This window comes from Stenella coeruleoalba (genome assembly GCF_951394435.1).
Source record: "Stenella coeruleoalba genome assembly, chromosome: 6".
NCBI lineage: Eukaryota > Metazoa > Chordata > Mammalia > Artiodactyla > Delphinidae > Stenella > Stenella coeruleoalba.
This window is the reverse complement of record NC_137151.1, coordinates 66509177-66535106: the sequence shown is the minus strand read 5'-3', so window position 1 is coordinate 66535106 and position 25930 is coordinate 66509177. Positions and strand designations below refer to the sequence as shown.

The following is a 25930-nucleotide window of genomic DNA, read 5'->3' as shown; positions in this document are numbered from 1 at the left end:
TCTGATGAAGGAACTCTACAAGCATCACAATTCTGTGCTAATTCTAGAGGCTGCAGTTTTTTAGTGCACTGAGCCCTTTTGAGTCCTTTTAAATCAATGAGCCCTTGTGTCTGAGCCCTATTGAGTCTTTTTAAATCAATGCAAATATTTTACCTTCTATTGGTATTTATCTTTAGAAATGCTTTGTTTCCTTATATAGGTCACATGGTTTCTGAAGTCAGGCACTAAGAATTTCTATTCCCATTCATTAATTCAAAAAATATTTCTTTAGCACCTGCTAGAAGATTTGTGAAGTGCCCTACATATAGTAGATGCTGAAAAAAAAAAAAAGTTTATTGAAGATGCTCCAATGCACCAGAACAACATTTAAGATGATTTCTCCCCTTGCCTTCTTTTTTTAAAAAAATTTTATTGGAGTGTAGTTGACTTACAATGTTGTGTTAGTTTTAGGTGTACAGCAAAGTGAATCAGTTATATATAGAGAGAGAATGGAGATATATATATATATATATATATATATATATATATATATATATATATATATATCTCCATTCTTTTTCTGATTCTTTTCCCATATAGGTTATTACAGAATATTGAGTAGAGTTCCCTGTGCTATACAGTAGGTCCTTACTAGTTATCTATTTTATATACAGTAGATCCTTGCCTTCTATGGATGGATCACATCTACCATCTCTTGGAAAACTTCAGTTTCACAGATTCTTCTTTCAGTCATCCAAGAACACTATGGCTCATTATTCCAAAGAAATAGCAATTGACAGTGAACCACTCTACAGAGTTAGTGCATTCAATAGCACCATGGATGAGTAATAAGCCTGAATGAAATAGATTTAGGATTTAAATGTTTCTAGAGAATGCCTAGATGTTCCTTGATGTGACACTGAAAGCTACCCATGAAGCTAATTAACACTGTGTCTGTGACTCCTCACTGGAGTCTAAGCTCCATTAGGGCAGGCACTAAGTCCATTCTATCTACCACTTTATAGCTAGTGTTTAGCATAATTAACCTAGCACATAGTAGGCACTCAATAAATATATGTGAATGAATGAGTGAAGGAATAAATTGTGTGGCATTAAATTTTATTTAACATGACATCCAATACCCTTCTAGGAGCAAGCCCCAGCTCACCTCACTTCCCTCCACGTACCCTGAACTTTTTGCTGGTCTCTGGCCATACCACTCTCCCTTCATATTTCAGAAACTTTGCTCAAGCTATTTGAGGCCTGGATTGCAGAGGTGAAGTGGTTAAGATTGTGAGTTCTAGGGTCGAACCACCTGGGGTTTGTCTCAGCTCTGTCACTTACTTGTTAGGAGGGCTTGAATGAGTTACTTGCCTTCTAAGTATCTGGGTTTCATCATCCAGAAGGCTGGATGAATGTTTATTGAGTTTTGGGAATAAAGTGTTCCCGTTAAATTTATAGTTAACAGAGTTTCAGTGGCGAGTGGAGATGTAGATGTTGCTGGTCTAGGGGATTTGATTAGAGCCACGTGGAGCCCCTAGAGGTCCTAGTTGGCCACGGAGTTTTAGTTTAAGCTAAATCACTTGACTCAAGTTAGTGACCTTCTCTTCAGCATGTATTTTGAGATTTATAAAACGTTATTAATTAGGGGTTTCAGTTAATCAGAGTTTTATAGACTATCCAATTTTCTATTGCCTAGAACTCATTAAATGTTGGGTTGGATGACTAGAAAAGAAAGTAAATAAACTGAAGATTTAAGGTTTGAGGGTGTATTTTATTCTTTCCCGTCTATATTCTTAAGGTACTATTTCTAAAACAAAGAAATCACAAACTCTCAAAAGAAAGAAAGAGATGAAGGAAGGAAGGAAAGAAGGAAGGAAGGAAGGAAGAAAGGAGGGAGGGAGGAGAACCCACAGTACTGTATAATATTATCTACTGTATTTTAAAACAATTCATCAGAGATAAGGAAATACATGTAGAAATCCACTTATTTTGCCCTATATTTGTCCCTCTGCTCCAGATCAGCAAAGAGTTAACAATACTTAAATACTAACACTTATTGAATGTCTACAATGTAGTAGATACCATGCTAAGTGTATAGAATGAATTATTTAATACAACACTGTGAGCCATGTCCCCAGTTCACCAAGAAAGGAAATGGCGGCAAAGAGTATACAAGCCTATGGCCTGAGGTCAGATATCTGCTGTGCAGGGCACTGAGCAGTGATGTTGAGAGAGCCCATCAACTCGGATGGCCTAATTAAAGACTCTGTGGTTGTTTCAGGGTTTCTGGCCACATTCAAAGGAAACCACTGAGTAACTGAGGGAACTGCTGCCTGATCAAACTGATTGAACCCAACTGATTTTAGATGATGTCTGAATTTTTTAGTCATTTACATACCAAACCAGGTGAACGGCACACAGTTCCCATTGATTACCCAGCAATCACTATCCTTGTGGCTAAGCCAAACCTAATCATCTGGAAAACAGTTGATCTGGGTTTTGTGTAACTAGAACTGTCCTTGTGAAACGTAAAGAATGGAACCACTCTACTAAATGCAAACCTTAATAAAATCTTAGCGCTCCTCTCCCACTTCCAACTCTCCAGTAAAGTTAAGTGACATTTTATTTAGTTTACTGACATCTCACATGTGCGAGCCAGTAAAGTTCACAATTGTTACTCCACACAGCTGTGGTTTACAGCTTCTCTTCGCACACAACACGTTGGCACCAGAGCAAAATGATTAACTTTTATATGCTTCTAACATATGGACCAGACTGTTAGAAGCTGGTCTTGTGTTCTAAAGAGAAAAATAGTTTTTATTAACATGACCCAAATTCCTGGGGAAAAAAGCATTAAGTTGTGATCCATCTCTAAGTAGAGAGATTATAATTATGATGGCTTTGTTTCTAATTCACTTTATTTGAAGTGCCTGGAGTTACCTTTTAGTAAGGTGGGGAGGGGGGAGGATGGCCTGAAAGCCCCATGATAAAGAGATTTTGTAGTGGGATGAATTAATAAACCGTAAATGGCCTTGAGACTTTTCCTCAATATGAGCTATGAAATAAATGCAAAGAACCTTTCATCTTAAATGGGAACATATTTCTTCTCTATGAATAAGAAGGATTCTGGTGAGAGAAGAAGAATTTGTTTTTCTTGCATTTCTGACCATTTGAAAAGTCAAAGCTGCCATATTTGCTGTACTTGACAAGATCATTAAAGAAATAAAATAAAATGGCCCTCAACTGTACTGCTACTTAAAAATAAAATGTACGTTCACTGTCACACTTAGGAGCTATGAAAAAAGTATTAAAATGTGCTGAGGAAAGATAGTGGATCTGATTCATAACAGATACTTTCCCAATATTAGAGCCATTATTACAACTCATTAGTGAACGTTATTTTAGTTTTTGTCTTTCAAGGACACAGCAGCAACAGGGTCCCTAGAGCTAGGAAAGCAGGAAGAACTTTTGGAAATGGATTTAAGATCCACACTGGAAGACTGCCCTGGAAAAGAAAGACTCAGGGAGAAAATTTTCTGATCAGCAATGCCTCAGTAAGTCCCACTTGACTCTTGACCTTCAAGATGCTTTTCGCAAAAAAGCATCTTACTGGTTTCAGAAGCCCTGTACAGGAGAGCCATCTCTTGGTATTTCTGCAGTAAAGATGCTTATGGAATTTCATACCTAGTATTCCCCATGCTTTTTGACCATAGAAATCTCTTCTTTACCTCACACTTCATCACATCCCACAAACCTAGAGTTTCATGAAACACGCTTGGGAAAACACTGCTCTTGATACTGATGATATGGGACCTTTCTATCTCTGCAAAGAGAACCAAGGGAACTTTCCACAAGCCTGTGCTGGAACTCTGCAAATCCAGAACACCGACTTTTCTCACATACTGGGAAATAGGCTGAAGTCTGAATGCAGTAAAATATTATTTTATGAAGAAAGAAGAATTTATTTTCTTTGGAAGGACCAGCAAGAAGGGCTCTTTGGCATTTCTGCAATTCTCTTTGAGAGCAGGAATGAGGCACATCTGTGGCTAGGGCAGCGATTCTCTGTAGCCACCATGTTATTCAACGTGGTAGCTGCAGAACACATGAAATGTGGTTAGTCCAAACTAGATGTGCCGTAAGTAAAAAATACACACCAGATTTCAAAGACTTAGTTTAAAAAAAGAAAAAAGGTACGATATCTCAATAATTTTTATATTGATTACTTGTTGAATGATAATATTTTTGATATGTTGAGTAAAGATATATTAGTAAAAGTAATGTTGTCTGTGCTGTAGACTAAATGTTTGTGTTCCCCACCCCCTACAAATTCATATGCTAAATCTTAACCCCCAATGTGATGGTATTCGGAGGTAAGGCCTTTGGGAGTTAAGTGATTCATGAAGGCAGAGCCCTTATCAATGGGATTAGTGTCCTAATGAAAGAGACCCCTGAGAGCTCCCTCACCCCTTCTGCCATCTGAGGACACAGTGAAAAGACAGCCAACTATGGACCAGGAAATGGTCCCTCACCAGGCATCAACTCTGTTGGTGCCTTGATCTTGAACTTCCCAGCCTCCAGAACGGTGAGAAATAAATTTCTGTTGTTTATTAGCCACGCAGTCTGTGGTATTGTGTTATAGCAGCCCAATGGTCTAAGACAACCTGCTTCTTTTTACTTTTGAAAATGTGATGAATAGAACATTTTATATTACAGTGGACAGCACGGTGCAATAGACCAATGAACAACAGAGAGCCAGTGACAGCTCTCAAACCACAGTAACTCCAGACTGAAAGTTTGGCGTAGGGATTACTAGAGGTTGGTCTGTTTGACCTTAAGCTTCCTTCTACTTGAGAGGTTCTTCTTCACGCAAAGCCCTCACTTTGCAGATGGGAAGCTAGTTCAGAAAATTGAATTAAACCCTTTGGGTGCAAAGTACCAACCCAGGTCAAACTCAGCCTGTCTCCTGACTTATAGCCCAGGGCTCTTTATTCCACCACAGTTGACTGGGTGGAAGAAACTGCAGGTAGACGTTTTAAAAGGAAAGAAACATTCAAGCTGCTTACATTTGAACCAAAAGACAAATAAGCAAAAAAACCCCCCAGCACCTGGGGAATACAAACTCAAAACCTACAGGCATTCAGGGATTCGAGAAAACAAACCAAAACAAGAATTTCAAGAGATGAATGATCTCTTGCCTCACAACCACACCACACATACACTTTGTCCTCAACAAGCTAGCAAAGAAAATCAAAGATTCTTCTAGACAAGGGCTGAAAACCATTAACAAAGGGAGATGCGGGAAGGTGTGAAGTTTCTTCCCGGAAGGTCCAGCGGTTGCCAGGACCCTCTGCCTTCCCCTCCAGCCTGTCAAAGGGCAGAAGGGGACACTGCTCCCCCACGGAACCTCACAGAGGCAGCAGAGGTCTCTTGGCTGGTCCTCCCAGTTGGCTGTGGCAGTAATAGAAGGGAGTGTGACCACACGGGCACCCAGAGTCCCCAGGGTACCCACGTTTCTGAGTAAGTACATGGATCTTGGGCTTCCCAACAAAGTACTTACAGCACGTGTGTGTGCTGTTTGCTTCTGGGAAAGCCCACCCTGTCCACTCCACCAAGAAGGGGGCCGGCAATCAAGCTCAAATGCTAGAGATGTAGCTGTGGTTCTATCTGAGCTGCTCTGGCATCTGAGTCCTAATAGGGCTTCACGCGTGTCTCCCCAGATTCAGAATATGGAGTTCTAGGTGGAGCTCTGGATTTCACAACTTGTTGAAATAAATCTCTCATGCTGGGGGGCTCCCAGCCAGCACCATAAATAAGGATGACCCAAATACATTTCAAGTGCTCTCAAGACCACAAGGAAATTCCGTTCACAAAGTACACTCCCTGCCTGAAAAGACAGGCTCTCCTGAGCACCTCGTATGTGCAGGTGCCTCTCCAGGAGCTAGAAAGAGAATCTTACTGAATGGACAAAATCCTGTCCTCATGGAACTTACACCCCAGTGTCGCCAGGGATTTCACCCAACCCAGACCAAGAACTTCCTGGAGGAGGTGATGCTAGGGCTGAGTTTTGGAGGAAGAAAAAAGGATTAGGAGGCAGGGAAGGGGCAGGGTTGGAAGGTGTGGTGATGAGGGTGGGAGTGGGGGACAGAAGTAATCTCAGAGCAGAATTAACATGTTGTAATGGCATGGAACAGTGAAGTACTGTGAACAGTCGTGACTGTATTTTCTGTATATAAATGAAATAGAAGACATGGTCCTTGTTCTCATGAAGCTTACAGTCTTCCCAAGTAGACAAGCTGGTTGCATGAGGCACAACTGCACAGCTGGGTAGCCCGAAGTATTGAATTGCACAGCTCTGATGGTAGGTTGTTGGAGATGAGGCGCCCATGTGATTAACATTTGCTATTTTGCTCTGTTCCTGAGACAAGAATCTGACTCTCACCCACCCTGGGCTGGTGCTGGGAGGAATCCTCAGCTAGTGATGGAATCTGCCAGCCTCCCAGGGTCACACCTACAGAAAGCTTTGTGGTTCTCTGCTGTGCCTCGAGCACGAAATCAGCATAATGAGGCATCTCAGTTCACTGGGGATAAACAAGAAACGGTTCCACTTTTTCCTGTAACTTCCCCACCCCTGCTGACCCCTCACCTTTCTGTGAGGATGGCAGCTCCATTAACTATGTTTAAGCCCATTTCACAGATTTTCAGATATTTTCTGTTATTAAAGATTACTTTTGGTTTTGAAGATTCTTTCTTATTTATTTTTAACCTTTAATATCATCTCAAGTCAAAGCTCTTTTTCCCACTGTTCCTTTCCCTCCAGGCTGGATTGATACCATCATGGCCTGAAGCAGTCTTCTCTCTCACCCCTCTGCTCTGGGCTAGCTGCTCTGGCGTGGGAGGGGGAGGAAGAAAAAAGGCGAGGGCCGAGCTCTCTTTCTCAGACTGGGTGAGGCTGCAAACCCTCTCTGGCTGGACACAACAGTCCCTGGGCTTAATGGGGAAAGGCGGTGGCCCCATACGGCCCCCTGGTAAGGGGGCTCATATGGAACAGCTCCCTCAGCAATTAGGGATCTGTTAGGGGCTGAACTGTAGTCCCCCCTTCCCTGACCATATTCATATGTTGAAGTCCTAATGCCCACTACCTCAGAAGGTGACCATATTTGGAGATAGGACCTGGTTCTCTCTAGTTAGTCTTTAACACCCTGTTCAAGTTTTTCTTTCTTACTCTGAAGCTGTTCCCTTCAGGAGCCCCTCACCGTTTATCCACCCTGCTTCCCTCCCTCTGCCCTGAGTCCTTTCCTCCCCATCCTGTTCACTTGCTCATCCCACTTCCACCTCCCTCTCCTTTCCAGGGCTGCAGACCCTGGCGTAGAATGCCTCATTACACCAGGCTTTACATTTAATTTTTCTCTAGTCTCCTATTTAAAAAAAAAAAAAATCTCTTCCAAGAAACCTTTCTTAGTTAAAAGAACTTTCTCCACATTGAACCATGATATTTCCATGACTTTTCCTTCTACTGATAGTTTTACTTATATAGATACAGTGCTTATATTGCCCCCATTTATTGATTTACATGCCTGTTGTGCATCCCTTAAACATTTTAGGATTTGGCTCTGTTTATCTGTCACTGACTATTCTGACTGGGATTTTCTTTTATTCCTTCTAGAAGGCACCAGATCTAGAAGGATGATAAATACGTATTGGTTGTTGACTGAGATGCACTTCCAAATTAGAAGAAAGAGGCAGGCCTCTGTACAAGGAGGAACTGACTTGCCAGGCTCCCTGACAGAGTTGGCTCATTCGCGCCTCTCCCTTTCAGGAAGAGCAGAGCACTGTCCATGTCTGTGACCTGGAACTTTGTCACTGAGAGTCAGCTCATCTTGCCAGACTCGTGTGCTGAACTGCCAGGATGCAGGAGCAGCCATCAGTGGAAAATGAAAACTCTTAGAGATGGTTACAAAAAGGCACCCCCTTAAGAGCTTAATGCCGTTAATTTGGGGAGTTACAGAATCAGGATCAGACCATCCACAGCAAGGATTTCAGCAGTGAAGGTGTTACTGAGCTTTGCACCTACAGGGCGGGGACTCGTCTTGCCTCCACTCCCCATCCAAATAAAAAGGGGAACCAACGGAAGTCAAGGCAGAGAAAATTTACTGTTGATTTTTACTGCAAATCAAATTCCAAGGGAGAAACCTGAGAGTCCTGAGACAGAAGAGGGCAACAGAGACAAAATTCATTTCCAGATTCTGAAGCAAAACCAGACTTTGAGGCTCAGAGAATATCCCCTCCGTGGTATTCTTGTTTTCTCTAGTTTCTCCCAAGTTCCTAACTCCTTTAAAACCCCACACTCCTATTTGGAAGTCAGAATTCATGATTCAAAGACAGAAATGGATTTTTCGAGTTCCTTTTGAAACCCCCTCTTCTCTTTCCTCCCCTGAGCTTTTTGAACTCTTCTCTAGTTTACTTGTAGCAAGTGGAACATTCCCCCAACAGGAAAATAGGCCATGAAACCTTCTTATAACATCTTTCCTTTTAATGTTTTTCTACCTCCACCATTCAGTTTGAAAAGTCCCAGCTGAAGGGTTGGAAAGCAGTGTTGCTGCCACATCCAATTTTCACATATAAAGTCTTCAGAGAATCTCCTATTAATAGGAAGGATCACAAAGAAAATTTTGACATGTCTGAAGTGGTCAAAGAGTGGTCGCAAAAGCAGAGAGGGGAACAGAGAGGATCCGTCCTGACTGCAGCTGCCTCCGTTTACCTGATGGTCACTGGGCATCTCAGAACGAGAACACACCCTTCAGGCAGAGATGTTTCCACCACCAGGCGCAGCTGGGCGCCCACAGAAACGGCTGCTGGGAAGGGAGCTGCAGCACCCTGGGAGAAGCTGACCACCCTGGACCCAAGAGCTCATGCTCCACGTTTTCCACCCTTTTCAGTGTTTGGGGATGTAGGACGTGAACAGGAAGGTGCGAACAGGAAACTTGAAAATGCCAACTGGATTACTCTCTCTGATTTTATATTACAGTTTTACACAAACATACTCAGAGGTTAATCCTCTTAACCTTGATAAGCGATTAAACCAAGGGCCAATACTTCTATTTGATATCCACCAACGAAGGGATTGTCACCCGCCCAGCAGTCCAGGAGAGGAGGCTGACTTTTTTCAAGGAATGTCAGCTGGAGGCTCTCTGACCCCGTGTTTGAAAGCAAAGGAGAGCAGGAGTCTGGCTACCAGGACACTTGAACTTAACTGGACAGGACATCTTAGATAAAGAAATTTAAAGTTTTTCTTTGCATTTTATGATTCTTCTCTATCCTTCGGGGAAAAGAAGTATTATTGTGAAATAGATTGCATGTGTGTAAAAGTGTACAAAATATAAACGTACAGCACAGTGAATATTACACAGCAAAGCCCATGCAGCCACCACCAAGACCAGGAGCTAAAGCACTGCCAACATCCCTTAGGGGCCTCTCCTCTCGAAATCGAGCAGCCCAACCCTGGACCTCTTTTTAAAGTTTGGGGTTAATAGCTTCCAAGGTTTCCCAACTTTGACCTTTCTCCTTCCTCTCTGTAGTTCATCCCCTAAAAGAAATTTGTAAAGTAATTGTCCATAATACGTATGCTCACTGAACTAGTGCCCTGTTTAAGTATTTAAGGGTTTGAAGTAGGATAAATAAAAATTTAAAAAACCAAGAAAATAGTTTCTCATGCACTGAAAATATTAGCATATTCTTCTCTAAAATGCTAGGATGCATGGGACCTTGCTGCCAGCCACAATGCTGAGATGGACAGCTACATCGCCCTTCCTAAAGGGTAAGTGCTGGAAACAAGTATTTGCATTATTAGCAAAAATAATACAACCTACTTCTGTCCAGGTTTTCCCACTTGCAAAGGCTGTAATACAGGGACTTCCCTGGTGGTGCAGCAGTTAAGAATCCTCCTGCCAATGCAAGGTTCACGGGTTTGAGCCCTGGTCCGGGAAGATCTCACGTGCCGCAGACCAACTAAGCCCATGCACCACAACTACTGAGCCTGTGCTCTACAGCCCGTAAGCCACAACTACTGAAGCCTGCATGCCTAGAGCCCGTGCTCCGCAACAAAGAGAAGCCACCGCAATGAGAAGCCCATGCACAGCAACGAAGAGTAGCCCCTGCTCACCACAACTGGGGAAAGCCCATGCACAGCAGTGAAGACCCAACACAGCCAAAAATAAATAAATTAATTAATAATAATAATTAAAAGGCTATAATATAATAAAACCAAAAAACATAGAATGTGGAGCTTTTAACCTTTAGAAGTTTAATTAATATTCTGACCTTCAACATAGGACACACAGTCTCTTTAAAACTGAAGTCTGAAAGCAAATATCGTCATAAGGAGAGAAATTAGTGCCCAATTCTAGATGGAAAGTGATGGTAAAACAAAGTTCCAGTTGGACAAGTCTCTTAGATAGCCTCATCCACCAGAGGGCAGAGAGCAGAAGCAAGAAGAAATACAATCCTGCAGCCTGTGGAACAAAAACCACATTCACAGAAAGACAGACAAGATGAAAGGCAGAGGGCTATGTACCAGATGAAGGAACAAGAAAAAACCCCAGAAAAACAACTAGACAAGATGAAAGGCAGAGGGCTATGTACCAGATGAAGGAACAAGAAAAAACCCCAGAAAAACAACTAAATGAAGTAGAGATAGGCAACCTTCCAAAAAAGGAATTCAGAATAATGATAGTGAAGATGATCCAGGACCTTGGAAAAAGAATGGAGGCAGAGATCAAGAAGATGCAAGAAATATTTAACAAAGACCTAGAAGAATTAAAGAACAAACAAACAGAGATGAACAATACAATAACTGAAATGAAAACTACACTAGAAGGAATCAATAGCAGAATAACTGAGGCAGAAGAACGGATAAGTGACCTGGAAGACAGAATGGTGGAATTCACTGCTGCAGAACAGAATAAAGAAAAACAGAATGAAAAGAAATGAAGACAGCCTAAGAGACCTCTGGGACAACATTAAACACAACAACTTTCGCATTATCGGGGTCTCAGAAGGAGAAGAGAGAGAGAAAGGACCAGACAAAATATTTGAAGGGATTAGAGTCAAAAATTTCCCTGACATGGGAAAGGAAATAGCCACCCAAGTCCAGGAAGTGCACAGAGTCCCATACAGGATAAACCCAAGGAGAATCACGCCAAGACACATAGTAATCAAATTGGCAAAAATTAAAGACAAAGAAAAATTATTGAAAGCAGCAAGGGAAAAATGACAAAAAACATACAAGGGAACTCCCATAAGGTTAACAGCTGATTTTTCGGCAGAAACTCTACAAGCCAGAACGGAGTGGCATGATATACTTAAAGTGATGAAAGGGAAGAACCTACAACCAATATTACTCTACCCGGCAACGATCTCATTCAGATTCGACGGAGAAATCAAAAGCTTTACAGACAAGCAAAACCTAAGAGAATTCAGCACCACCAAAGCAGCTCTACAACAAATGCTAAAGGAACTTCTCTAAGTCAGAAACACAAGAGAAAAAAAGGAGCTACAAAAACAAACCCAAAACAATTAAGAAAATGGTCACAGGAACATACATATCGATAATTACCTTAAACGTGAATGAATTAAATGCTCCAACCCAAAGGCACAGGCGTGCTGAATGGATACAAAAACAAAACCCATATATATGCTGTCTACAAGAGACCCACTTCAGACCTAGGGACACATACAGACTGAAAGTGAGGGGACGGAAAAAGATATTCCGTGCAAATGGAAATCAAAAGAAAGCTGGAGTAGCAATACTCATATCAGATAAAATAGACTTTAAAATAAAGAATGTTACAAGAGACAAGGAAGGACACTACGTAATGATCAAGGGATCAATCCAAGAAGAAGAGATAACAATTATAAATATATATGCACTCAACATAGGAGCACCTCAATACATAAGGCAACTGCTAACAGCTATAAAAAAGGAAATCGACAGTAACACAATAATAGTGGGGGACTTTAACACCTCACTTACACCAATGGACAGATCATCCAAAATGAAAATATATAAGGAAACAGAAGCTTTAAATGACACAATAGACCAGATAGATTTAATTGATATTTATAGGACATTCCATCCAAAAACAGCAGATTACACTTTCTTCTCAAGTGCACATAGAACATTCTCCAGGATAAATCACATCTTGGGTCACAAATCAAACCTCAGTAAATATAAGAAAACTGAAATCATATCAAGCATCTTTTCTGACCACAACGCTATGAGATTAGAAATAAATTACAGGGAAAAATCATTAAAAACACAAACACATGGAGGCTAAACAATACGTTACTAAATAACCAAGAGGTCATTGAAGAAATCAAAGAGGAAATCAAAAAATACCTAAAGACAAATGACAATGAAAACATGACAATCCAAAACCTATGGGATGCAGCAAAAGCAGTTCTAAGAGGGAAGTTTATAGCAATCCAATCCTACCTCAAGAAACAAGAAAAATCTCAAAACAACAATCTAAACTTACACCTAAAGGAACTAGAGAAAGAAGAACAAACAAAACACAAAGTTAGCAGAAGCAAAGAAATCATAAAGATCAACGCAGAAATAAATGAAAAAGAAACAAAGAAAACAATAGCAAAGATCAATAAAACTAAAAGCCGGTTCTTTGAGAAGATAAACAAAATTGATAAACCATTAACCAGACTCATCAAGAAAAAGAGGGAGAGGACTCAAATCAATAAAATTAGAAATGAAAAAGGAGAAATTACAACAGACACTGCAGAAATACAAAGCATCCTAAGACACTACTACAAGCAACTCTATGCCAATAAAATGGACAACCTGGAAGAAATAGACAAATACTTAGAAAGGTATAACCTTCCAAGACTGAACCAGGAAGAAACAGAAAATATGAACAGACCAATTACAAGTAATGAAATTGAAACTGTGATTAAAAATCTTCCAACAAACAAAAGTCCAGGACCAGATGGCTTCACAGGTGAATTCTATCAAACATTTAGAGAAGAACTAACACCCATCCTTCTCAAAGTCCTCCAGAAAACTGCAGAGGAAGGAACACTCCCAAACTCATTCTATGAGGCTACCATCACCCTGATACCAAAACCAGACAAAGATACTACAAAAAAAGAAAATTACAGACCAATATCACGGATGAATATAGATGCAAAAATCCTCAACAAAATACTAGCAAACAGAATCCAACAACACATTAGAAGGATCATACACCATGATCAGTGGGATTTATCCCAGGGATGCAAGGATTCTTCAATATACACAAACCAATCAGTGTGATACACCATATTAACAAACTGAAGAACAAAAACCATATGAGCATCTCAATAGATGCAGAAAAAGCTTTTGACAAAATTCAACACCAATTTATGATAAAAACTCTCCAGAAAGTGGGCATAGAGGGAACCTACCTCAACATAATAAAGGCCATATACAACAAACCCACAGCAAACACCATTCTCAATGGTGAAAAACTGAAAGCATGTCCTCTAAGATCAGGAAAAAGAAAAGGATGTCCACTCTCGCCACTATTATTCAACATAGTTTTGGAAGTCCTAGCCATGGCAATCAGAGAAGAAAAAGAAATAAAAGGAATACAAATAGGAAAACAAGACGTAAAACTGTCACTGTCTGCAGATGACATGATACTATACATAGAGAATCCTAAAGATGCCACCAGAAAACTAGCAGAGCTAATTAATGAATTTGGTAAAGTTGCAGCATACAAAATTAATGCACAGAAATCGCTTGCATTCCTATACTCTAATGATAAAAAATCTGAAAGAGAAATTAAGGAAACACTCCCATTTACCTTTGCAACAAAATGAATAAAATACCTAGGAATAAACCTACCTAGGGAGACAAAAGACCTGTATGCAGAAAACTATAAGACACTGATGAAAGAAATTAAAGATGATACCAACAGATGGAGAGATATACCATGTTCTTGGATTGGAAGAATCAACATTGTGAAAATGACTATACTACCCAAAGCATTCTACAGATTCAGTGCAATCCCTATCAAACTACCAATGGCATTTTTGATAGAACTAGGACAAAAAATCTTAAAATTTGTATGGAGACACAAAAGACCCGAGTAGCCAAAGCAGTCTTGAAGGAAAAAAACGGATCTGGAGGAATCAGACGCCCTGACTTCAGACTACACTACAAAGCTACAGTCATCAAGACATGGTAGTGGCACAAAAACAGAAACATACATCAATGGAACAAGATAGAAAGCCCAGAGATAAACCCACGCACCTATGGTCAACTAATCTATGACAAAGGAGGCAAGGATATACAATGGAGAAAGGACTGTCTCTTCAATAAGTGGTGCTGGGAAAACTGGACAGCTACATGTAAAAGAGTTAAATTAGAACACTTCCTAACACCATACACAAAAATAAACTCAAAATGGATTTGAGACCTAAATGTAAGGCCAGACACTATAAAACTCTTAGAGGAAAACATAGGAAGAACACTCTTTGACATAAATCACAGCAAGATCTTTTTTGATCCACCTCCTAGAGTAACGGAAATAAAACCAAAAATAAACAAATGGGACCTAATGAAACTTAAAGCTTTTGCACAGCAAAGGAAACCATAAACAAGACGAAAAGACAACCCTCAGAATGGGAGAACATATTTGCAAACAAATCAGTGGACAAAGGATTAATCTCCAAAATATATAAACAACTCATGCAGCTCAATATTAAAGAAACAAACAACCCAATCCAAAAATGGGCAGAAGACCTAAATAGACATTTCTCCAAAGAAGACATACAGATGGCCATGAAGCACATGAAAAGCTGCTCAACATCACTAATTATTAGAGAAATGCAAATCAAAACTACAAGTTATCACCTCACACCAGTTAGAATGGGCATCATCAGAAAATCTACAAACAACAAATGCTGGGGAGGGTGTGGAGAAAAGGGAACCCTCTTGCACTGTTGGTGGGAATGTAAACTGATACAGTCGCTATGGAGAACAGTATGGAGGTTCCTTAAAAACTAAAAATAGAATTACCATATGATCCAGCAATCCCACTACTGGGCATATACCCAAAGAAAACCATAATTCAAAAAGACACATGCACCCCAATGTTCATTGCAGCACTATTTACAATAGCCAGGTCATGGAAGCAACCTAAATGTCCATCAAAAGACGAATGGAAAAAGAAGATGTGGTAATATATACAATGGAATATTACTCAGCCATAAAAAGGAACGAAATTGGGTAATTTGTTGAGACGTGGATGGATCTAGAGACTGTCATACAGAATGAAGTAAGTCAGAAAGAAAAAAACAAATATCATATATTAACGCATGTATGTGGAACCTAGAAAAATGGTACAGATGAACCGGTTTGCAGGGCAGAAGTTGAGACACAAATGTAGAGAACAAACATATGGACACCAAGGGGGGAAAGCCGCGGGGGTGGGGGTGGGGGTGGGATGAATTGGGTGATTGGGATTGACATATATACAGTGATGTGTATAAAACTGATGACTAATAAGAACCTGCTGTATAAAAAAAGAAATAAAATTAAGTATTAAAAAAAAAAAGTTCCAGCTGCTTTTAGGGCAAAGCCACATTATCTTTATCTGTTTAATCCCCTTTACTGCCTATACAGTGCCTTATTATTAGCAGCTCTTCTATAAATGTTTGTTGATTGAAGGCATTTTCCATGAATAATTTCAGAAAAAGAAAACAGAATTATGCTTACTAGTTTTGATGTGTATTCATGGCTTCTTAATTATACTCAAAAATATAGTGGAGAAGAGAAAGTTAAGGATCTCAAAAGAAATTATTATGCATAATATACAACTCAGGAATACAAGGAAGCATGTCCGGAAAACATGTTTGTTCTAGTCTTAGTTTTCACTTTTGTTTCCTCCAGGTCATGTGGGGTGCAGTTTTAAGGCAAATGCAGAAAGAGTTATAAGACAGGAGGAAAGTTCTTTCAGAGAAAAGCAAAAATAAGAAGGGGAGGCTACCTCTTTGTTCTTCCTCCCTGGCTTTTAGGTTATCAAGGGCAACAGCAGGCTGGCTGCAGAGCCTGACCTCTTGCACAGCACCACCCAGTGGCCTAGACTGTGAACTTGTTTTTATTTTGCCAAAGGTTGAAAAATTAGAAATTCCGAAGTTGTGAACAGATTTGACAAGTCACTACTCATATTTATGGGAGGGTATAAATGCTAGCTAACAAGTCACTTGGATATATTTTATTTCAAAGAGGACATCTCCTATCAAAAATGGCCGTGTCTTTGCTTCTGCACAAGTTACCTAGTGAGTTGATACACCTGAGTGTCTGGTGAGGGAGCCACAGCTGTGCCCACAGCTGCCCACTCTCCCAGAAGTTGATAATGAATCAAATCCTGGCTGTGCCCAATGGACGTCTGGAGAAGAAGCTGGAGGGCAGCCTTCTGATGGGCACTCTACTATTTTCATTTAAAGGAGCATGTTTGAAAAAAGTTAAGAACATGGTTTCAAAGTAAAGATGAAAAAAACGTTGTAGATTATGACTTTTTTCTTAAGCAAGCTTTTCATTCCTCTGCACGCTGGTAAAATTCAGGCCTGGCAACCACACTCTTTTAGCTTGCAGAGGCCCCATGCCAGACACACTGCCAATAATTTCACGAGGGATGTGGAAAGAAAAAGAAATTATGAACAATGATACAGAGGTTTCTCTGCCTCCTTTCTTAAAAGCATATCTGCAGCTGTTTCCAGGCATAGCCTCAAAAACATAAAGCCCTTGAGAGGAGAGCTATGGGAAGATTGAGTCTGCTGCCCAACCAAAGGCAGAAGAATCCCAGAGAAATCAAAGGAGCTTGACCCAGTTAGAATCTACTTGGTGAAACAGCAAAGACCAGGATGCTCCATTTTTTGGCTCTAGCTTCCTGCTCCTGCATGAGGACTGACTGAGCAACTACACAGAGGCTGACTGTAAGTAGACAAAGGCTGTGTATATAGGCCAGTGACAGACCTGTTCCAAGTAGGTTAGGAGAGCAGTGGGCTGGGGTCGATGACTAGGTGGGAAGTTGGACCAGCTGACCTCTGAGGACCCCATGATTGGATGACTTTGATTGGCCCCAGTCCCATTACTTGAAATAATACATAAATAGAAATAATCTTCCCAATAATTCTAGGAAAACTGAGATCATTCTAGAGTGTTTAGCATAAACTGATAATAACATCTGCTTTATTTATTTATTTTTTATTGGATGCACTGTGTGTCTTGCAGGATCTTAGTTCCCTGACCTGGGATCGACCCTGTGCCATCTGCAGTGGAAGTGTGGAGTCCTAACCACAGGACTGCCAGGGAATTCCCAAAATACGTTTTTATAAATGGAAGAATGAAGGAAGCAGGCAGGGAAAATGAGAAGTCTAAGAGGTGTGTGTGTGTGTGTGTGTGTGTGTGTGTGTGTGTGTGTGTACACACATGTATATATAGGCTGATGCTGTGCAATTAGATGCAAAAGAAACAATCACTTTCCTTTTCTTGAACTTAGCTGAATAGACTTTTATACCTGCTCAAAGTTCAAAATGTTAGTAGTGCAGCCCTGGCAGGATTTAGACACGAAATGGAAAACCCCAGCAGAGCTTGTAAAAGCATCAGATTCCAGGGCTGTCAGGGAGGTTCCAAGTACCTGTTTTGGTCAAAGGGATTGAGAAGAGTTGCTGAAGAAGCTGGTTTTCCGATGTCCTCAGTACGACAACCACATCGGCAGGGAGAGTGTCTCTGTTTTTCTCAAGAACCCCAGAAGCATCATATAATACCTGCAACACGAATAGTAAAGCACAAGTGAGCCAATACCAACCCCATCACTGGCAACACGGGCACACTGTCCGAGGTCAGTAATTAATCAACCTCTGTATAGAATTCATCTTGACACAGCCATGCTTGTAAACCCAGACCACCATATAAGGGGGGAAAATTGTAATTTTTGAGAGGCCAGTTTATCTTAACCTCTTGTTCAATTATTCTTTGAAGAAGAGTCCTGTCAAAGATATATCGCATCAGAATAATTGTATCGGGCACTCACAATATGGGAAGCACCCATCCTGTGAGGTTAACACTGTTATTATCTCTATTTTACTGTGGGCAAACAGAGGCTTAGAGAGAGGCTGAATAATGTGCCATGGTCACACGTGTCACCAGCGGTGCGCAGGTATCCCAACCTGGGCAGTTTGGCTCCACGCTCACAACCACTGCACCCTCACTCTTCCCAAGGTTCTCGTGGCACCTGAGTGATGGCTCAGGGATTTTCAGCAGTTCTCGGTTCTCAGGACAGAGGGGATCCAGGTCAGTGCAATTTTAAGGGATGTTCCAATGAAATAAGTGTTGAGTGACAAATGAATTCAGGAAAAGACACAGAGCCCAGAAGGAAAAGGATCCTATTTTTCCTTTAAAGTCAAGAAAGGACAAGAGGGAGAAAGAGGGAAGAAGAGGGCTGGGTAGGAAATAGGTGAAAAAGGACAGAGAGATGGGAAGAGAGGTGTGAGAAAAGGGACAGGAATGGAAGGCAGAAGAGCAGAGAAGAAGGGGGACGCGGGGATCAGGGTAGATGTCATACGCAGTCAGGCTTCAATGCTAAGGTAAATTAAGTTTTTAAGGGCGAAAATTGGATTGCAATTTCTAGCAAAGATCCAAAATAGATACCATGATGTATTATGTGGAGGGAAAAACCACCTCTTCACTTGTATTAGACTGCCTTTTAACCAACCTCCAGTCAGGCAAAATTAATTTCCATGCCATGATGTGAACGTGAAAAATAATTTCAGTAAGTCTCAAATCAACAAAATAATCAGAAATACCTTTTAGTGAGCTCCTATCCATTTTCTGGACCCAGGGCCTCAGCAGACCCTGCGAGAACCAATTAGCCATAATTCACGCCGCTCCTTTGAGAGTAACGTGCACAATGAATTGTTGGCTACAGGGGGAAAGAATTTCCTCAATCACTCACTAATTCGCTTCAGGAACTTGAAATTGAGACTCAGGCATAATGGGTGAAAAATGGAAATTTCAGTTAATGTTGTAAAAGCTTAACATCTGGATGATGGAGTTTTTTTTTTTTTCCTTTTCATCTAGACATTTTTGGTGCCCTGTAGACACACACTTGGGCTACGAAGTGCTAAAAATTGAGCCCCACTGTGATATTAACCCTCCTCCATTACCTACACATCTCCAAATGACTTTTCTTTTTTTTCCCTCCAAATGACTTTTGAATGTGAACATTCACCACTAAACGCTGCAAAAGCTGTAATATGTTTTCTCTATGGAGAGCTGTCACTTCTAGGCCAAACCTCAGGTGAGAAGCAGATGGCAGCTCTGTGGGCAACCCCAGCGAGAAAGTGCTTCTTTGCCAGAGGCTACTTTCTGTGAGCAACACCACTGAGAAAGTTTGGGAATTATGATTAGGTATTCAAGAAGAATTAAAAGGAGAAAGGAATCTGCAAGCAATTTCATGAGGGCCACAAACAGGGTACAGTTGACACTTACCCCTTGTCAAGTTCAGGTTTAATAACTGACGTGTCTCACCTTTCCAGCGAAGTGCTGAATGCCAAAGCACAGCTCCATTCCTTTGGGCCTCCAGACGTATTTGCATCGGAGATTATCTTCAAATTTATCTGCGTGGATTTTCATGTTTAAAAGTTACAACGTGAACTATTTGGTCCTTCAGACAAAAGTGTGCTCCTCGAACCATGATGACCCAAAATAAGGAATTTCAGAGTAGCCTGATATTATTCTTGTATGTTCAGTGATGGAGAAAGGTTCCCCCATGTGATGGGCATTTACAACTGAGTTCTCATTTACTTGTTTCATGTTGTCTTTAGTGTCAGGCTGTTCCCTACGGTATCATGCTCTGCTCTGAGAACTCCTAGGATGAACACTGATGCCACCAGGAGACCAGCTAATTAGCTTTAGAACTATGAAGATATTCCATGGAAGGCAAATAACCCTGGTTTATACTCCTCTTGGCAACTTGTGACAATTGTATAAATAAAAGGAAGTCACTTGAGGGTGACAATCTCAACTCCTAGAAGTGAATCTCTCCCACAGATCAATTTTCCATCTGGGAAAAAGGCTTGAAACTTCGTGTTCCTCCCTCTACAAATAGTTTTGCTTTTGTTGTGACTGACGACCTACTACTCTGTGTGAGGAACTGTGCTAACTAGTAAAGGGATGCAAGGGTTGGGGCTTTGTTGCCCAGGGATCTCACAATGTAAGTGAGAGACAGGACCATGTGCAACGCTGAAGATTCACAAAGGAGGAGGAGTAGCTCAATAGGTACAGGGGTAAAGCACAGAGGGCCTTGAATGCCAGAAGGAGGTGTTTTACTGTCACTTCATAGATAATGGTAACCTAATGAAAAGGTAGCTTTAGGAAGACTAAATCAGCTGGGATGTCCAGGGTAGAGGGGGAGAATATGAGCCTGGAACCCAGGAGACCAGCAGGGGCTTCTGTACAAACTTGGACTAGAGATGGCTGGGCGTCCAGGTGGAGATACGAGAGAAGGACATGAGAAAGGAGGGGAATCAAGTACTGGTTATGGGAAATAAGGGAGCGGAAGGTGGAAAAAATGATATTGACATAGGGTAAAGGTATTTCCATTTGCAGAAACAGGAAAGTGAGCAAGGTCTGAGAGATGGTGACAGGTTTGCCGTCAAATTCTACCAGGACATGTTCTGAACATTCCAATTCATTAAAAGCAGGGTCTATATTTTCACAATCACCGGGTAGCCAAAATGCACAGGAAAGATTCCTTAAACCACATTCATCTGATGACGTGAGCCCAGTAGCCAAGTTCTCTTCTGCACGTATATGCCTTTTACAAAAGGTACCTACCAACCAGGGTCTGGTCCGTTGCTTGGGGAAACCTACTTTCCTCATCCAGAAGTGCAAGCAGTCCCAGAGGCTTCTGGAGGAACATATCCAAGAGGGGGCGATTGTCCTCGTACTCCACGGGTGTCACGTCAATGCCCTCATTCTGATACTCCATCTGGAAGGAAACGGATTGTGAATCTCTCCAGCCCAAAACGGGCCTAGGTACCACCAGTTTGCCTGCACTTTTTTGTGTCTGGCAACACTGAACAGAGTGTATTTTATTATGTGAGTAGGACAGGGCTCTTCTGCAGTAGGCAGGTGAAGGTGGCAAGAGAAGGGATGGCTCTCTGTCTCCCAAACACTGACCTGGGGACTCAGAATTGAGAAACTGATGTAGAAAGGAAGGGAAGCTGAAAATTTTTTATTTTAGTGACAAGTAAGGTTTAAACCAGGAAGAAAGCAGATTTCTATCTTCTGCAAAGGATTCTGCAAAGGAATCATCTCAGACTAAAAAACTAGAAAAACTCCAGATATCCCAGGAAGATAAACGGAAGGAAACTGGACTGAAATAAGGTCTAGTTTTGTACAAGTGAGTGGGGAGAAGAGTGCGATACAGATTTATCCAGTTCCAGTGATAAAACCAATACTGGTACTTTTAGTCCATGTCTTTGTGTTTATCTAATCATAGTAGTTTGTGTGTCCTTGCTCCTGTATTAAAACAAGGAGCTTGGTCAGAACGTTTAGTTTGTGCAACTACATAATCCCTCTTTATACAGGAGAGTCTTGGGGTTGGGGTACAGGATGTGGTGGAGGAGAAGGGCCCCTAGCCTTTGGGTCCACTAGCTTCACATCCTGTTTTATTTACCATTAAACAGGGGAAAGATTTCCATTTTGAGAAAACCAAGAACATCTCTTATTCCTCCCTGAAGATACCCAACCACTTCTTGTGGGGTCTGGTGTGCAAAAGAGGGGATGGGCAGTTTGGGAGTTAAGAACAACAAGAACCTGTGTCCTGAGTTCAAGATCATCCTGAGTCATTTTGGACATGATCATAGATATTTTTAGTTAAATAAAGCAGAAGAGAATGTAGCATTCTGAGCAATGCACATGAATCAGTTTGGAAACAACATTTAAATAATTGGCTTGTCACCAGCTTCACTCAAGGGAGGAAATGTACCTTTCCACAGAAATCGAGACCTCTTTTTTTCCAGACTAAATTTAGACTGTTGAGTTATTTTGACAGGACTGCCTCACCAGTGGGGTTTTTTTTTTTTTTTTTACACCTTTACTGGAGTATAATTGCTTTACAATGTTGTGTTAGTTTCTGCTGTATAACAAAGTGAATCAGCTATATGCACACGTATATCCCCATATCCCCTCCCTCTTGCGCCTCCCTCCCACCCCTCTAGGTGGTCACAAAGCACTGAGCTGAGTCACCAGTGGTTTTTCTTTGGAGTCTTTGGCTTGTTAACCTAACAGGGTTTCTGCTTCAAACTCTGAGCAGCCTGAGGCACCTTTCCCACCAGCTCTAGTGCCTTCAGAGTTCACTGTTACCTCCTCAAGAGCAAAAACGTGCTGATTGAAATAGTATTGGATTTGCTCATTGGCGATGTTTATGCAGAGCTGCTCAAATGAATTTCTCTGAAAGTTCTCGAATCCAAAAATATCCAAGATCCCCACGTTCATACCACCATCTGAAGTACTGCATGAGAGAGAAGAATAAACCCTTTTAGGGGAGGAAACAGCCATCTCAGGACAGTGAGAATATATGTGCCTGCATTTTGTCAACACATGTAGCCACTCAGGGAAATCGGCATCCTGCCACCTTCGGGGGAGAAACTGTCTGTGTGCTAAACCATAGGCTCCTTGAGTTTTTCAACAGTACTTCCAACTTCTTGTTTTAAAGCAGCAGAATCCTTTCAAACCTTCCTCAGAAGCTCCATTTATAAAGAGATTAAAGAGGAACCACTCTGTTTGAAGGCGCTGGAGCTGCTGCTCATTTATTCTTCTACTTTCTCACACACAAAGCTTAGTTGGAAGAAGACTCTAGAGTTTGATGTTGTCAATTCTTCCACAATCAAGAAACCACTAATGCTCAGCAAAGAAAAAGCTGTAGTAGTAATAATACTGTGAGATACTGTGCTTTAAACACTTTTCATGAAATGTCTTAGTTGATTCTAAAAGCAACACTATGATGAGGATATTATACTCATTTTACAGATGAGAAAACTACAACCTAGAACATGCACTGATGAAGCTGTGAAGCTTGGATGCAAACCCAGTTTTCCCAGCTCCCAGCCAAGACTGTTCTCTTGAACACTGCACTGTAATGGCTCCATCAATCATGAGCCTCTCGGGTATAAACACTGCACCTTTTAAAGGAGATGGCCTGAGATCTTCACTAAAGAAAACCCAAGAGAGAACCAAATGCTTCCTCTTGCAATCTCTAAGAGACACTGAATGACAACTCTCCCCAAGGCCTCTGCTCTCCGGGGGAACTTACCATAAGTTTTTGTCTGGCTGCAGGAGTGTATTGATGCGATTTACGATCCAGCTGAAAAGCCTCCCATACAGGGCTTTGGACATGGCATCTCGGACGTCCAAGGCCCTGTCGACAGTGTTGGCGCGGATGATGGTCTCACCCCGGGCGACCACGCAGTGTGAGGTGAGGGCCTCCTGGAGCTCTTCAGGGCTGATACAGAGAACCGAGGCAGCTAGAAGAGAGGGTAAGGATGATGCCGGAGAATGCAGACATCCATCTATCCATCCACCCATCCATCCATTCATCTAGCCAGTATTTACTCAACACCAGCTACATGCCAGGCTCATCCTCAGCACTTCAGGGCCAAGGATAAACAAGCCGGGTCCTTAACCCCAAGAAGCACCCAGACTGATGCAATACCTCCCAAACTGTTCTGAAAACTCTCCACACATGTTAGATGAAGAAAATGCGGAAGGAGGTGGTCTTTGGCCAAATAAGTTGGAGCAGTTGCTGGAGGGTATAGTCTGCTCTTGGAGAATCACAAAGCACATTAGTATATTAAAGACCATAAAAAGTGCTACAGTTTAACACAAAAGGTGTTTATTTAAATCAGGTTTTTTCTAACTCAGGATTCTTATTCCTTGTGCTGCCATTACTACCTGCGGAACTTTAAAAATAAATAGGTCCCAACTCTGTCCCCTGCAGATGCTGATTCAGTGACTTTAGAGTGAGGTCCAACCTCTCGCATTTTTTTCAAAAATTTGTAGATGATTTTCAAAAGCAGCCGCTGGTGAGAATCACTGCCCAGAGTTACCCGGCATGGAATTCTTTTCTGAAGAACATCTATTTGCCACTTATGAAAAGAACACTGATGTTCTACAAGACAGCCTCTGGGAAATACTGGTTAGTGAAAACACCCAGAGCCAGTTGAACGACCAGCAACAAAACACCATGCTTCAGAGTCCTGAAAAACTCCCAAAGTGAAAGAAACGTGTACTTTAGCCACACAGTGCACAGGCGTCAAATAATTACCATTTTCCAAGGCTTCTGCGTTGGGCACCTCACTTTTATCAGTTTGATGTTGAGAGGAAATCGCTGCAAACTCAATGTTTCCAATATTCAAAATCCCAGCCAAAATTCTGTACACCGAGTGCACCTCCTGAAAAGGACATCAAGAACCATGTTTGGTCACTGTCAGTCAATTAGATCACTTGTGCTGTGGTGCAAACTGCTAGCTGTCCACCAACGTCCATCCTCCCCCTTCTCCCGGGCACACAAAAGATTTTCCAAGCCTCCCTTGCAGTTAGGCCACGTAACTAAATTCTTAAGAAAGGAGCAAGCAGAGCAACACGGGCCATTTCCAGGCCTGCCTTACAGAATGAAGCCTGCTTCCTCCAGGCATTTTGTCCGTTATTGCTGGATGGAGCTCCCAGCAACCCAACCTCAACCGCACCACTGATTAGGGTGCCTGAGACCGATGACCTGATGGAACAGTGATGTTGTACAACCTGAAACTCTTGCCTTGGAATGCTTACATTAGAGAGAACTGATCTTTGTTCTTTCAGCCACTTTTAGCCTTTCACCCTAACTAATACCAGCTCCCTAATTCAGGTATGGTTCTTTCTTCAAAACAAGAGTGGATATGTTTCCTTAACCTCTTCTGAATATAGCTTTTATGAAATAGTTGGCAGGGCATTCACTGATGTTTCACTAGAACATTCGAAGTTGAATTATGGAGTACATGGTCATGAATGAGGTCAGAAAATCTTTTGAAAGACTCACTAGAAATTATCTGTGGTGTTTTAATATAATAATATTGGGTTGGCCAAAAAGTTCATTCGGGTTTTTATGAACTTTCTGGCCAGCCCAATGTATATTTGGTCTTCATACTCATTTCTGGCACAAGAGTTTCTAAAACTCCAGGAATTTTCTGAGTGATAGGGTTGAGAAGGGTGTTCTTTGTTATTCACGATAAGCCCCTTTCAACCACACTTGAGTCTGTGCTAATGAGGTGACTCTTGGAGGATAGGTGGGGGAAGGGCTGGTTGCCAGAGGCACCAACGTAGTGATTCAAGGGTTGGAACTTTTAGTGGAACCCCGCACCTCAAGGAGGGGATACTGGCTGGAGATGGAGTTAATCCTCAGTAGGCAATGGCTTGATCAGTCACGCGTATGTAATGGAGCCTCCACTAAAATCCCTAATTGACGAGGCTTGGAGCACTTCTGGGTTGGCAAACACAGGAAGGTGGTGAAAGGAGGTGGTGTCCCCTCTCCCAATACCTTGCCCTATGCATCTCTTCCATTTGTCTGTTCCTGAGTTGTATCCTTTATAATAAACCAGTAATAGTAAGTAAACCGTTTTCCTGAGTTCTGTGAGTCCTTCTATCAAATTATTGAACCTGAGGAGGGGGAGGTCTTGGGAACTCCCAATTTACAGCCAGTCCATCAGAAATATGAGAACATGGGAATTGCAGCTGGTACCTGAAGTGGGGGCAGTCTTGTGGGACAAAGCCCCTAACTTGTGCGATCAGAAGCTAACTCCAGGTCAGACAGTGTCAGAATTGAATTGAATTGTAGGAGAATTGGTTGGTGTG

The 25930-nt window shown here is 41.6% G+C and overlaps 1 protein-coding gene across 14 annotated transcripts in view; it reads right to left on the bottom strand.

Moving 5' to 3' along the window:
* MYO3B (myosin IIIB) overlaps positions 1-25930 on the bottom strand; it is a 506873-nt gene that overhangs the window by 209365 nt on the left and 271578 nt on the right. For 13 of the 14 annotated variants that reach the window (XM_079925177.1, XM_079925176.1, XM_079925182.1 and 10 more), the window contains 6 exons: positions 24369-24495; positions 23358-23568; positions 22409-22556; positions 20876-21029; positions 19568-19656; positions 17676-17805 (listed from right to left, as the gene is read on the bottom strand). In XM_079925177.1, the coding sequence (XP_079781303.1) occupies positions 17676-17805; positions 19568-19656; positions 20876-21029; positions 22409-22556; positions 23358-23568; positions 24369-24495 (859 nt within the window). The remainder of the gene's footprint in view (positions 1-17675; positions 17806-19567; positions 19657-20875; positions 21030-22408; positions 22557-23357; positions 23569-24368; positions 24496-25930) is intronic. The other variant, XM_079925180.1, reaches the window with a different exon arrangement.